General features: G+C 35.2%; 1 protein-coding gene across 1 annotated transcript in view; it reads right to left on the reverse strand.

Moving 5' to 3' along the window:
• Window positions 1-1,915: 1,915 nt before the first annotated feature.
• Window positions 1,916-15,304, reverse strand: part of THSD7A (thrombospondin type 1 domain containing 7A) — a 487,237-nt gene continuing 473,848 nt past the window's right edge. The window contains exons 24-28 of the mRNA XM_007191805.3: window positions 13,993-14,088; window positions 11,091-11,173; window positions 10,532-10,742; window positions 7,985-8,072; window positions 1,916-7,285 (exon numbers count right to left, since the gene is read on the reverse strand). Coding sequence (XP_007191867.3) covers window positions 7,201-7,285; window positions 7,985-8,072; window positions 10,532-10,742; window positions 11,091-11,173; window positions 13,993-14,088 — 563 coding nt within the window. The 3' untranslated portion in view covers window positions 1,916-7,200. The remainder of the gene's footprint in view (window positions 7,286-7,984; window positions 8,073-10,531; window positions 10,743-11,090; window positions 11,174-13,992; window positions 14,089-15,304) is intronic.

Consider the following 15,304-nt stretch of genomic DNA (forward strand, 5'->3'; position numbering starts at 1 on the left):
TAATATAAGGTGCCATAAAGAAAACTAAAGAAGAGCAGGAGGATAGAAAAGTGACACAGGGAATCAATGAAAGCTTCTCAGATGAGGTGGCATTTGAGTAGAGACCTGCATGAAGTAAGGGAGCTGCCAGGCCTGTATCAACGGGAAGAGTGTTCCAGGTAGAGATAACAGTAAGGGCAGTGCTCTAAGGAAAGTGTGTGGTTTTAATAGAAGATTGGGTTCCAACTTCATCACCTCCATGTGACATTGGCCTCAAGGGTTAGCATGAGAGGGGAGGCGAGCATGCTCAGAAATAGCGGAGAGCTGGGGGCAGTGAAGCGGCAGGGGCCCTTGTAAGAGCATCTCTGCCTGGGATAGAAAACTAGATTGTGGAGAAATAAAATTCAGAAAGTTTTCTTTACCAAAAAATTTAAATTTAACTGATGGCCTGAAATTAACAACCACTTTGGTATCACCAAAATTGCCATTTAAAAATGATATGTAATAGAGGACCAAATCCAAATAGTCAACATACAGGAAAAGATAAAAGTTGCTCACATTTGCTAGTCAGCAAGGAAATGAAAACAATGAGAGGGATTGATGTTTTGTTTTAGCCTGGACTGAGTGTTTTTCATAACTCAAATTGTGACCAAAGAGCTATGGGATTTGCATTATTAGAGTTGCCAAGGGGAGGACAAAGGACATTTTAGTGTGTTTGAAACAGTAATAGGAAAAGAAATGAAGCTGTTTTCTAATTGTATCTACTAAATTTAGCCCGTTTCTCTCTCTCTGTTCTCCTTTTCTACCCCTGTCCCCATCATATTCAGATTATATGATCAAGGAGAAAAATATGGCCGGATACGTATCAGACTGTTGACTTGAGTTACCTTGGCAGGGAGATGCTGTGGAGGAATGTGGAAAGGGGGAGGGGGAGTGATCTGGAGAAAAAAAAGAAAAAAGACTGCAACATCGGAAAGTCTGACTGCATGTAAGCATTTTGGTATGTACACACTGTCTTCAGAGTAATTGACACTGACAAGACCTGTCAATTGTAGTGTGTGTTGGCTCTTCTTTGGAGTATGTTCAGAGTTTAATGAAAGGAATCACTAGGGACTCAGACCAGCAAAATGTAGACCAGTTGTGTTCATATTTGTGTTTGCAGGACATGAATTAGAGATGCAAAATGAAAAATGAAGTTAGTGATTGACTATGAATGTCCAGATACATATAAAGAAATATGTGGGTTATTTAAAAAATTTTCGTCTAGATTGAGCTGTAATGAACAATACAGAAAATAAGGAGACTGCAGATCACAGGTTTTTCAACAAGCGTTTGAGGCTAGCTGTATATTTGGAGTGGTTCATACACTGTGTTTAACAGGTTCCTTGCTCATTAGTTATATTTTAGCAAACAGCGATTTCAGAAAATGTTTTAGTTGCAAGCTACCCTAGCAGTAATTTATCTAATTTGTGCATCTCTTCCTCAATTTGTTAATGTGTGAATCTTAATTTTGGGAATGAAGGGGATCTTAATTTGTTAATGTGTGAGCTTCTGCCTTGTTTTTTAGGATTGGTCTTTTACTGGTAGACATAGGGAAAATGGACAGGGAGAGGCTCGCCTTCTGACTGAGGGGGAAAGAAGAGCTGCACCGTATTCTAGAGTATCTTATGATCCTCTGCTATTTAGTCTTTTTTAATTTACTGGAAACCAAGAAGAGTTCCTTTGTCCAGGATGATTAATCTGTAGCCTCTGCAGACTTTGAAAGTAAAGGTTTGCATCTCTCAAACTTTCTAAATTGGAATTGTTAAAAAAAAAAAAAAAAAAGACCCAGGAAAGCGCAGTACAGTAGTAAAAAGATTTGGTTTTCCACTGAAAAAAAAATTTAACCCACATTTGAGCAGCAAATGGTGCAAATTAAAACACAGATACACATGAGTAGAATGAAAATGATTTCCGTGTTTATGTTCATCACCAACATAGTTATTTACAAATAACCCATATGAAAATGTAAAAAAGCATATTACATCTTCACATGCCATCTATATTAACTGAATAAAGCTTAGTGACATTATTTGCAAATCTGTAGTTAATTGTACATAGACATTTTGTGCGTTAAAAAAGAAATGTACATAATTTAAAATAAATTACATTACACAATTTACAAAGTAATATTAACAAAAACTTCTTAGACAGCTGCCTCCTTACTTAAAATATTAATAAATACTCAGGTAATTAAATTAACCAAAAAACATATTTAGGGGATTATAATTTATAGAAAGACATTGCAAATTTAATAAAGTTATATTTTACAATAACAGATACTGATCACTTCAAATCTTTGTACTAGAAATAGGCAGGAAAAAGTATCAGAAAGGAAATCTCAATGTTTCCTTTGAAAAAATAAACATAAATAGAGTCCTGAAAAATAGTTGGGAAAAGCTCACTGAGGGTTCAAAGTAGGTAATCTAGAAACTATTGTTTGAAAAAAAAATCTACAAAACACAAGACTGACACCCAGTGATAGTTTAAATAGACTAGAGGTTTTCGATCACTGGAAACATGACTCTCACAACCTAAATGTCTTCATATAACTGCCATTTTAAGATCTGCCTTGGTAGAGGCCCGAAAACATAAAACTACAAAATTAACTCTATCCATTTAGCATTTGTTTTACTCATTTCATAATGTAGACATAACCATTTTTCAGTTTCCCTGCCAGATACAGAACTATATCACACTGGAAAACATCCTTTTTATAAAGAGTCATGTCTGCTGGGCCCACACTCCAGTTTCAGACGCCTGAAATCCTGCCCTGCACTCCCAACCACCTGAGGGCAGGACCAGAAGAGACAGGCAGAAGTTTCAGTTCTCACATCTTAATTAGACCCAGGAAAGATCACTGACGTGACTCCTCACAGATTTGTTCATGGACTGCTCTCCTTTCAATGCCCTCAGCTTCGAGTGGAAATAGAACAAGAAACATATTTGAATTTGGTAATATTTTTACAAATAGTGAGACCCTGGATCATTTGGGAAGCCTGATTCTTGCAAATCTGTTCAAACCTTGATTCAGCCTAAGAATAGGCTCTTCTTTCTGTAAGTTTTGAAAGATGCAGGCCTCCCTCGCTGTCTTGTAGGCTAGCACGTGGACAAAGGCATGAGGGGAAGATTGGTGAAGGGGTATAGTACTGGGTAGGACTAAATCTAAGGTAGGAATTGACATTTTTACAGAAAACGTCTATTTTTTTTTTTTTTTTGGCATGTCCTCCACAGCTTTTCTTTGTTTTTCACTCATGTCTTTGACCAGTACATTCTGTTTAAATCAACCTGTTCACACTCTAAATGACACTTTGACTCCAATAGGAAAGACATATAGGTATTCACCACTTTTTTTTCTTATTAAAAATGTAGGCATGTTTAGCAGAAGGTGGTTCTGAGGGAAGCAGACAAGATTAATTGTTGGTAAGAGAGCAGAGTAGACAGAGACCAGGCACTGAACATCATCATAAAGGAGAAGGATATACGGGGAGTTAGAGGAGGTTAAAAAAAAAATTGAGAGGTGTTACTTGCCACTATGACCACTGCCACCTGCCTGAGGGTAGAGGAGCCATATAGCCAAAGCCTGCCAGCATGGCCCGAGACATGGACATTACCTAAGGAAAAATACTAACCATATTGAACACTAAATCTAGAGTGAAGGGTGATGTGTGTGTCATTTTCACTCATTAAGCATTTTTCCTTGTTTTGAATGTCTTAGATATATATGTAAACAAAAGCCATTACTAATATTTTACAGTGCCTAGCAGAGGGTCTTACATGTGATAATTCAATAAATATTTGTCTTGTTATAGGTACTTGTGCTTTGTTATAATTAACAACATGCTTTTATGCACTCCTTTTTAAATTAGCTTTAAGCTACACCAGAGTCCTCAAAAAAGCTTTGAAATAAGGATTGTGGTCAATTTCCTAGATTAGATATTGATGAATGAGCAAACCACCCTCTTTCAAGAGACATCAGTTATGCTACTTCTATGTCGTTTAAATGGAAACAGTCCAACAAGATAGCATAATACTGTGTCAATATTTTTCATTTCTTTTTTTAAAACCAAGCAAACCTTCATACTTATAGTAACAGTAATTCTTAATCTTTGTGGGCTCACAGACCATTTTGGTAAGGCAAAAGTGTCAATAGACAAGTTACTACTATATTGCCCTCCTGAATTCTTAGAATGAACAGGAGGAATAAGGTTTTGATGAAATTCCAGTAAAGTACTTAACTCATTATTGACTCATGCCAGGAACAAAAATAAGGCCATTTTCATGTTATAAACATGAATATAGTAACCTTCATTTGTCCAAAACAGTCAGCTAGCTACATTCTCCTCTTTGTACCTTTCTAACAAGAGGCCATCCGGTATTTATCCTAATGATGAACTTCCAGTATGCTCCCTAGTGTTAGATCACATTGAACCTAGTTTCCTTCATATCTGTAAAAGGTAATCAAGTTATGAATAAAATCATCTTGTATTTTCATGACATTTTATAATGTTGATCTATTCATTTAATTTTAACAATACAGGTAGGATGATACTGATCTGCTTTCTGAATTAATGACTTTCAAATGATCGTAAGTATAGCATTAGTAGCAACAATATTTTATTCTAGTCAACAATTTCAAGGGTATTGGCTATGGCACGCATTTCGTAAGACTGTCAGCGAAACTCTTCAAGTAACTGCAACGGACTATTTCTCAACCATTTTGGACAAATGGAGTCCATTTTATTCAAAGAGATCAACTTGAGGATTATCTGGAAGACCCCTGAGTACATATATTGACAATCACAGTTTTAGGGTGACAATATTATTTTTGTCTTCCTCTTTAATAAGACAGATGAAATGGAATTTGTTTTTATGCTTTTCCTTGTTTAAATCCTTGGTTTAAGGTAAAATTCTCATTTTCCTGACATCCTGTTTGCTTAGAAATGATTTACATGTTGCTTAATACAGTGAATGTTGAATAAGGAATTAGTGCTTACCACATTTAATGCTTATCGAAATATGTAGAAATCTGTTTATTTGAGGGACAACGACATTCCAATCTATCTTTTGTAATCTTTGCAAATACTCTAGCAAACAGTAGGGGGAGTTCAAACTCTAGTATGAAGGTAAGATACCTTCTAGTCCAAACCACTTGTATAGCTACACAGCTACGTTTAAGATAGAATAGCTTGTGATGCTATTTTTTAAAGACCTGAAAACGTAACGTCCTTCCGTCTCCCAAAGGTTGTCACAATAAATGTTGCCTGAAAAATGGTATCGCTTTTTAATGGCACCTTTTGAATTTTCCTTTCATACGAAAGAAACCAGCCAAGTTAGATATCATTTTACTGTGCCATTCCCAGGGCTACATCTGTGAAAAATATAGCTACTTCCAATACAGTGATAAGTTGAATGACTGTTTTTCATTTTTGAAATAAAACACTGATCGCAGTCTGAGGGTAAATGAATGAAAGCTCAAGATGACACAATGGAGAGTGAGTTAGCACTGAAAAAGCTTCTAGACCAGGGACCAGCAAACCACAACAAATGTGGCCTGCTGACTTCTTTTAAAGGAAGTTTTATTGGAAAACATCCATACTCATTCTTTTATGTACTGTACTGTGTATTGTCTATGGCTGCGTTCTCACAACAGCAGAATGGAGAAGTTGCAACATAGACCTGGCTGAAAATCTTTACCATCTCACCTTTTACAGAAAAAAGTGTGCCACCCTTGGTCTAGATATTTAATGAAGCCCTGGACAAAATATTTATTCTTCTCTTTTAAAAATTCTAGTTTTTGATATCATACATTAAAAAGACTCGCTTCAAATTTTACCGGTGAGAAAGACAAAACCATGGATTTTGAAATACATTCCATCTGAAACTAGGAAAACAAATCAGGAAGAAAGAAAAAAATCAACACACAATTTTGATTTCTTTTAGTTACAAAAATCACGAACACACTATTTTTTCCGTCTGCTCAAAATTGAAAAGACAACCAGCTCCTTTTTTTCTTTTCTTTTCTTTTTTTAACAAAGATAACAAGTATAAAAATCTAGTCATAAACAGCCTTCAAAGTACAGTTAAAAGCCAACTAGAGGGATCCACCTTTTGGAGGGTTAGTGAGTTCGGGACTTAAACACTTAAATTACCGCCATGTTGTTGATTTCACAATGGCTGCAGTGATGAGGAAGAGTGTGAGCAGCAGATGTAATAGCTAATTCCATCCTGTCGCCATCCCAACAGAACTTTACTCTCTTTAGGACACAAGAACTTGTAAATGTCTCCATGACACTCTGAGCACACGTGTCTTCATCCCATATGAAAAGAGGCAGTTTCTATGGCAATACTGGTTAAGTGCCTATCATGCTGCACTAATATAGTGCAAAAATGTGCCTTCCATATAGCAAAAAAGATGCAGGCAACCAGTTTGAAAATTAGAGAAAGTAGAAACATACTGTATTAACACAAGCAAATTAGTTTTCCAGACAATAACCGCTAATAAAATACTGAACTTGAGGACTCTTCTAAGGTACTAGTACCTGTCCAGCATTTGTAGTTTGGAGAGAGACAAGAATTAAGTCTTATAAAAGGGTCTTTGCCTCTGAAATGCAGGTCAATGAAACTATCATCAATCACCAGGATGCTGAATTTATTCAGTGGGTTTTCTGCTCAGTTTAGAGTTTATCTTTATTCACCATTAAAATTGCTTATTAACAAGTACATAATCTGACATAATGTGTATCATCAATTGAGTATATATGTTGTTATGTTTGACTATAGTAGCGTAGAGATCTTGGTATAAACTCTTCATGCGAAAATGTTACTATGGTTAACTGCAGACAGAGGCTTGCATCAGGCATCCTAACTGGCCAATCCCACCGCCGTTATTTTAGAGATGAAAGTGAATTATCAGTTGGTAGATTTCAGAAAGATCACATAAAACTCTCAGAATGCAGCATGTATTCAACTAAATCTCCTAGAATTCTCAAGGCTGATGGTTTCTATGTAAGTGGTACTGTCTTGATATCTCCAGTGGCACTGTGATTTTCACTCTTAATGATGATCTTTTAAGAAGTTACAATGTATTTTAATCCATACAGTTTGAATAGCTTTGTGGCCTCTGGATATCTACAGCAAAGGTAGAAAGCTGAGACTGGTTGTTGCAGGATAAGTTATGGTTTACATGTCTGCATCTCCATCATAGGCTAAGGTTAAAGGTTTCAGTCGGTTGTTTTGCCTTCTTTGGGGTTTCTTTGGCTTTTTGCTGTAAAGAAAAAAAAAATCATTAAAATTGGGAGAAAGAAAATCAATATTCAATTGCAATTTTAATTGTTTTAAATGAAAAAACTGGAAACATTGATAAACCTAAATTGCTTAATTGCCTACACTGCCTAAATTCAACCTTAAAATTTGATTTTCTGGTTTTTTAATTTCTGTTTTATGCTCTGAATAAACTTGAAACAGAAACCTTGAAATATTTTATTATCCTGTAAAAGATGAATTGTTTAAATGGAATTCCTCTAGTACTAACAATGGAAATAATGTTATAGTATAATCATTTATATTTGTCCATAAACTTTTATAAATAACACTATTTATAATTAATGTTTTAAAAGATAGTTGAATTGGGTATTACCATAATATCTTCCTCAGCAGTAATTCAATATAAAAATCTACAGTTCATCGTAAGTATACAAAGTAATATTTGCTTATAGAACCAAGGAGAACATACTTGAGAAGATGGCCTGGGGCAGCTCTGGCTCATCTTCAGAAATTAAATGGCTCAGATTTGGTAGTTTTTAGACTATCTAAGACTAAAGCCATGCTTATTCAGAAATTCAGATGAACACTAATGTGGAATACTTATTTGAGACATTAGATTGCTGTTCCTGGTTATGGCCAATTGAAAGTGTTTCCTCTGAAATAGAGATCCCCTTAGATTTTGAAATATTTAAACACTCACCAAGCTAGATAGATCATGGAGACAATGAAGACGAGTAACACAAATGCCCCAGCTGCTACACCGTAAACCCAGGTCTTTAGTCTCCCATCTAAGAAGAATGGATATTAGTCATTAATTTACATTAGTCTGGTATATATATGTATATACCAGTCACATATGACCAAGTCCTTTCAAAACTCAAAATGAATTATTGCTTAGGCATAATTAATGATTAATGCAAAGCTGCTATAGTGAGTTAGATGGTCCTTCATTAAAGATAAATTATCAATGAAAATTGAATTGAAAAGCAATGAAGTTTGAATTCAAGTTCAGATTTCAAGTTAACAGGTCTAAATTTCTGCTGCTTCTTATCTGAATTTTATTTTAAACCCAATATATGTGTAATGGTAATATAAACATTTTCTTCTGATTTTCATTCTATCTTTAGAATGGCAGTTGTGAGAAGAGAAGAAAAAATAATGCAATTTCGAGAAAGTCCTACAACTTTGAGTTAATGCTGACAGGTATCTCAATGTAAACTTTGCCATTTAAATATTTTTTCCAGATGAATTGATAGTAAATATATTTAACATTTTTGGAATTAATAATCCTTTATTTAGTTTATACTTAGAGCGTGCTTTAAAACTGATTTGACAATATCATTTGTAAAAACAGCCAAGTTTGATTAACATATAAAAGGATCTCTAAGTAACTTTTTTCTGTCTTTTCTATTGTATGGAATCAGGACAGGAATTTTTCTTTTTTTCCAGTTTTATGACAAGAACTTTTAAAATTTGGTTTTCTGGTCTCATTCTCTTTGAACTTCTCAGTTTTATAGTCTGGATAAACTTCAAATGAGTGATACTATTAATGACTTTGCCTAACTTAACTTGATCCTCACACCAACATATATTTTCTGTTGCACACATACAGCTAAACATATGATTTTAGAATTAAAATTATAGATTGGGCAAACTGACCCCACAGATACTCTGGTTTATCCAATATTTGGAAGGCATCAAAAGCAAATTAGTACTATGAACTTTTTTTTTTTTTTTGCCTAGAGCTGGATCAATTAGGGGTTCACTTGCTGGAAATAAACTAAGTGAATATTCTAAATACCCTTTTTTTTTTTCTCTCAATTCTAAAGATTTAAAAAATTTGAGTCTGGGTTCAAAATCGAAAGAGCTCTATTGGGTTTATTTGCCCTGAGAGAAATTCAACAAATATTTTTGGGTTTTTCATAAACCAAGAGCAAGGTCTAATTGTATGTTTTTAGAACATGTACCTTTTTAATATATTAAAATGTTCACTTTAGGAAAACTATATATTAAATGAAAAATGACAATAATAATATTCTCTCTTTAAAAATCAGTTTTGATGTGAGGAGATCTGCTTGGATTTTTGGTCAGGGTAAGACTGCAAATGGCCATTTGCTGGTCCGCTGTCCTGGACACTGAGAGGAAGAGTTTCCCATGCTTACAGAAACAGGTCAGCTTTACAAAATAAATTTTATTTTCAGCTCAAAACCTAATCAAGGCAGGGATGATGTGGTTAAATATGAATCACCCAAATATTGAACGTACTTAAAAAAAGATTCCCAATAGTGATTCACCAGTAAGGGAAAGTGTTTTGACTAAATGCATTAAAAATAGAGATGTGCTGGCTATGCAAATCGCTTCCTTCCTTTCTCATGTTTCTAACGGAGTCAGGAAGTAGTTTATGCCTGGCTTTGCCTGGAGATTTCCTTCGGTCATGAACTAGTCATCCCTCTAGGGTGTGAGAAGAAGTGTCATGATCTTAGTTACCGTATAGCTCTTGTAGCACATTTTTAAGCACCAGCTTAGTTCTAGGGCTAAGCATATGGTTGAATCAACTGAAGAGAGAAAATGTGCAGAGTAAGGATAGCATCTGATGAGGCTTCAAGCTATTGTCTGTATGGGCTTCAAGTCCATTACTAGATACATTACGAGCTGTCTGTTGAATATGACAGGGGTCTGGTCAGTCTCCAAGTTTAGATTGTCCCATCTAGACAGGAAGGCTCCATCCCTGCCCCCATTAATCTGGTGCTAGTATAGATTCTGAGTATTTGAGTGTGCCAACTCTAAGGGTTGGTAGAAATTGGTCTGGCTGCCAAGTATCTCCTGCATTGCTGATCTTCAAATATTTAAAACTCTGTGGTGAAATGGAAAAATTCTTTAATGTCTTTATAGTTTTATTTGTTCGAGTTCTGAATGACAACACTTTTTCCCTAATATTTTCATTGTTAGATTTCTTTGTTCAATGTGAAAATAATTATACTTCTAAGTTTAGGACTGAAATTAAAATAAATAATATCAATCCTAAAATTTTTCTCTGAAGAAAGTAATTTCATTTTTCTGGATTTTCAGCATGAGAGCTTTTTTCGTAATAGTAGAAAATTATAATAATATATGGCAGTATCAACATAAATGACTATACATAAAATAATTAACTCATATGAAAATGCTTGCTCATTTTTTTAATCCTTTGGCATTGGTTAAATATATAGCTAAAGAATTCTACATCAACACTGTCTAGTCACTTCACCTGGCCCAAATGGCTGTAGAAACCAGGTCCTTCCCCGTCCTGCTGGGTTACTGGAGGGTTGGGTTGGATGTACTGCCCGACTGGTTTTCACATCTCCTCTTTTGTCCTCCACAGTGGGTATCACCACCACGGGGATAAGTGTGCATTGCTCAAGTGTACCATTGGAAGACATGACTTCAGTGTACCCTTCTTCACAACTGCATATCCTTGTCTGCAGGAGAACAAGACTTATACTGTACATGCAAGGTGATCTTTGTAAGCATAACAGACCTGACTTGAAGAGCAGGCTTTAAAGGAATATTGTTCTGGGAATTTACTTTATGTAACTTCTGTCATAACTATGTAAAAAAGAACACACTTTTTGTCCCTTTACAAACTTATTCTAACAGTAGAAGCAAGTGCATTCAGAATTGTTTATAGTGATAAAAGGAGAGGTCCCCAAATAGAATTTTTATGCCTCAAGACATGCTTTTTTGGGGTGGGGGAATGGATTGTACCAGAGGCAGTGGGGTGACAAATGATGAAGCTGGCTTGCCTACTCTAATGAATTCACACATACCTCGCTACAGTACGAGTGGGGTTGACTACACGGTGGATTACAAGACCTGTCAGCATCAGGCTGGCGCACCACCAAGCAGCCCCCTGCAGAACAGAAAATCATATTTTGACAAGTAGCATCTCTTGCAATGATTAAAAATACATCATTGTTGTAGACTTGTCTTTGAATCCTGAACCACCTTGGGAATCCCACAGACTTTTCTGAGGGCAGCTGACTGAAATATTTGGTTGACCTTGAGCACTTTATTTAGGATCTTGAGGCTCTTCTTATTCAGAGGAGACAGCATAGTACCTGCCACTCAGCAGGTGCTCAATAAGCACCTGTTGAATGGATGATTTTATAGTTGCTACTTTGAAAACACTAATTGCCTGCAAGCTATTTATCATAGTTTCTGAGTCCAAGTCCAGCACTAAAAAGCAGATTTAATATTCTTTTAAAATTCTTTCTTGGTTATTCAAATAAATAGTTTTCATGTTAAGATGTCCCTTTGATTCATGTGACTATCTTGTATATGTATTTTTTATAATACATGTTTGTTTTTGAGAAAATCACTAATTCAGGATATTTTTTGGGTATAAGAAAACAAAGGCAGCTACTAAGTGTGTGTTTGCACTATTGTTTTAACTTGACATTGCAGTTCTCTGTTTAGTCCTCTTCTTTCTTCCTTCAAGTACAGTACCAGGTGTGCCAAAGTTGTTGTTATAATGAAGTTTCAAGACAAGAATAGATGTCATAAAGAAACAGTATTGGTGGCATGGAAAGAACTGATAGTTTCAAACCATACTTGTTCAACTTAGAATTTTAGCAAAGCAAAATTTTTCCTTTGTTTGTGGAATTGATGATCCTCTGGAATCTAATCAAAGGTGCCTATTAATTCCTTGCCTTATCTCTCTATATTATAAACCAAATATTCACAGAAAAATTGTTATGGAAAAGCAGTTAGTCATTGCAAGGCAGTTGCAGTTACATGGCTATATTGAAGTTATCATCATTATACATATGAAGACAAAGTAAAACAGCATCTTGAGTTTCTTATAAGGACAAATATTCATAAAATTAAAGCAATCAAGGTAGATAATATACTTTACATGCTTGTCTATTTCTCATAATCTCATCTCTCCTAAAAGATGGAAGAAGAATGCATACAGAGTTTATCACAAATCATTTACACATTTTTTTGGGGGGGGTATAAAACAGCATTAGAAGGGAATAAATACATGGGATACTTATATGGAAAAGAAATTGAAAATATGATTTCTACAGGTAAGTCTTTTAAAATTTGACTTACCTTTGCATTGGGGAATAGCCCCAATTTCAGTGTGAAAAGAGCTTTTAACACGTAGAAGAAAAGGCAGACAACTATTTTTTGCATCCATATTTGGAAAAAAAAAAAAAACACTGAAAACTAATAGGATCCTCTGGGGAAGCTGTAAAATTCCCTCTGAATAGTTTAAAGAAGAATGTAGACATTCATTTTCAACACCTGAGTTGAGTGGACCACCTCTATAATGCCTTTGGGTTCAGAAAGCCTATGCTTCTCTTCCCAGAACTCTGTCTCCCTCTGTTGCCTCTGAGAGTGGTGTGCTTGGAACAGATTTTTCTTCCAGAAAATAATAGTGTGAGAGAGCAAAGTGTTTCTTGGTAGGTGTCTTTTCTTTGTTATAGATGTATCCACTGGGAGTTGCTATTATCAAGTGTTTCTTAACACAGATTTCTCATGTATAAAATCTTATCTTCACAAGAATACAATCTGACATCCTGCTCTAGCTTTCATAAGGAGGAAATGAGTAATTAGGTTTCAATAAATCCAGGTAATTTAAAATTCAGTATAAAAATTTATGCTTTCCAAAAAGCATATCGACCCCTGCCTCCTATCATCTTACTGTAGATATTACAGTTAAATTTATAAATGGACATTACTCAGAGGCAACAAAATGCACATTACTTTTTCTCCCTGCCAGAGGGTCAAAACAATGGCAGCAAGTCAGCAGGTCCTCCTGAACAGTTAACTGTCAATACTCAGGCTGCTGCTATGCTATGGAGATTCCTGTAGATGAGATCTCTACAAATACATTGTTTAAGAAGAGACATTAGATCTTTGGGTCCATGGGCTTGAGGCTGAGGTTCTGTTCTGACCCTGGTTTCTTTGTAGGAAATTTGCAGGGTGGTTCACTCCATCTCTGGAGCCAATTTTCTTCCCTCTTCAAAGGGTCTTTGGGATCCCTTGCATTTACTGGACTCAGATAAGGAAACTTCAGTAACTGTAGATTAGAGTAGTTCTTGGGGGTATATTTGGGTCAAAGGAAATTCAAAAAAAGTTCTTCATTTGGATTTCTTCTTTCAATGTACAATGATTTTTGACTTGGGACAGAGTAGGTACATTGGCTACTCATATGCTCTGGGCTTGAGTTTTACCAATAGGTCTTCTATATTAATTAATAAAAAACTATAAATCATAGATTTCTGAATTTAAGCAAAATATTTGGATTTGTGTAATCATATTCTCGTGGCAATATTTTTGGACTGCATGTATATTGCCTTTAAGGCACAGAAACAGAGTCAACAAAATATTGACTTTCTTAGCACGTAAGAAGTTATTAATATTTAAGATTTCTAGGAAAAACAATCTGATAATTATTTACTTAAAATCATTTATTAGAATTAGTATTTTAATTAAATTATAGCAGCAATGTCTAAAATGGCTGGGTGAGGGAGAATTTAATTGAAACATTAAACAGTAAAATATTTTATCATTGGTCATCAGGTACACAGCTCAGGTGTCCTGAACCCAACCACGTGTGGAATACTGAAAGAATATCTTTGTTTTCTTAATTATTTTCTTTAACCAATTACATGTGTGTTACAGGAAGACTTTCAAAGAACAAAGAAATGGGAGGTTTACCTGTTACATTTATACCATCTGATCTTTGACACCAGACTGTTCGGGAAGAGCCCTTCCAAGCACTAGCCATCCATTTATACTCGTAACACTGTCCATCTGCAGGAACACAATAAACATTAACAGAGGCATTCTGTAGGCCAGCGGAACAATCATGGAGATAATGTATTCATAAAATATTTATAAACAATTGCAAAGGGATGAGAAGTCCATCCTGAATGATTCAAATGTCAAGTTATTATCCAGAAGTTGCCATATAAATGTTACAAAATTCCAGATACATACCTAAATTCCAACTAATCTTCCATGTCTGCTGTCATACTATCTAATGTGAACCTGGATTTTCAATTTAATTTTATGTTTATTTGAAGTATTATAAAATATCCAACATACAGACAAGGACAGAGAATAATTTTAAAAATATCCAATTACCCATCATTCAATTTTAACTAATATTACCATTTAGTCATATTTGCTTTAGGTTTTTTTTTGCTTGTTGATGAGTAAAAAAAGTAACAAATAAACTTGATGTTCTGTTATATTGCTTCCTGATCGGATCTCCCTCCTTGTTTCTCCAGCAATACCCAGTCTTCTGAAGTAGATACATGCATTTCTGTGACATGTTTTTAATTCTTTTAATATAAATAGAATGTAAGTATAAATATATACAACCTATAAATGATTTATATAATTATTTTTAGGTTTTTTTTTTTTTTTGGGTCTGTGTTGGGTCTTTGTTGCTGCGCGTGGGCTTTCTCTAGTTGTGGTAAGCAGGGGCTACTCTTCGTTGCAGTGCGCGGGCTTCTCTTGTTGCAGAGCACAGGCTCTAGGCACGTGGGCTTCAGTAGTTGCAGAGCATGGGCTCAGTAGTTGTGGCGCACGGGCTTAGTTGCTCTGCAGCATGTGGGATCTTCCCGAACCAGGGGTCGAACCCATATCCCCTGCATTGACAGGCGGATTCTTAACCACCGTGCCACCAGGGAAGTCCTTTAGACAGTCTTAAAATTTAAAAAGTATCATACTGATACATATGATACATACATCTTTTTGAAACTTAATAGTCAATGTTATATGTAACATAAAATGTTATAAATGAAATATTTCTATGTGATGTTTTTAATGCAGACATAGTCAATTTATTTTAACTGCTACATAGAATTCCATGGTACTATCTACTACAATTTATTTAGCTATTTCCTCTATGGGTGGACTTTTAGGTTGTTTTCAACTTATGCTATTATAACAATGCCTCAGTGGTCAGTCTTGTGCAAGCCTCCTGGTGCTTCTTCAAGGTAAATATTTAGAAGGGAAATTT

Source organism: Balaenoptera acutorostrata, chromosome 7 (assembly GCF_949987535.1).
Source record: "Balaenoptera acutorostrata chromosome 7, mBalAcu1.1, whole genome shotgun sequence".
Classification (NCBI taxonomy): domain Eukaryota; kingdom Metazoa; phylum Chordata; class Mammalia; order Artiodactyla; family Balaenopteridae; genus Balaenoptera; species Balaenoptera acutorostrata.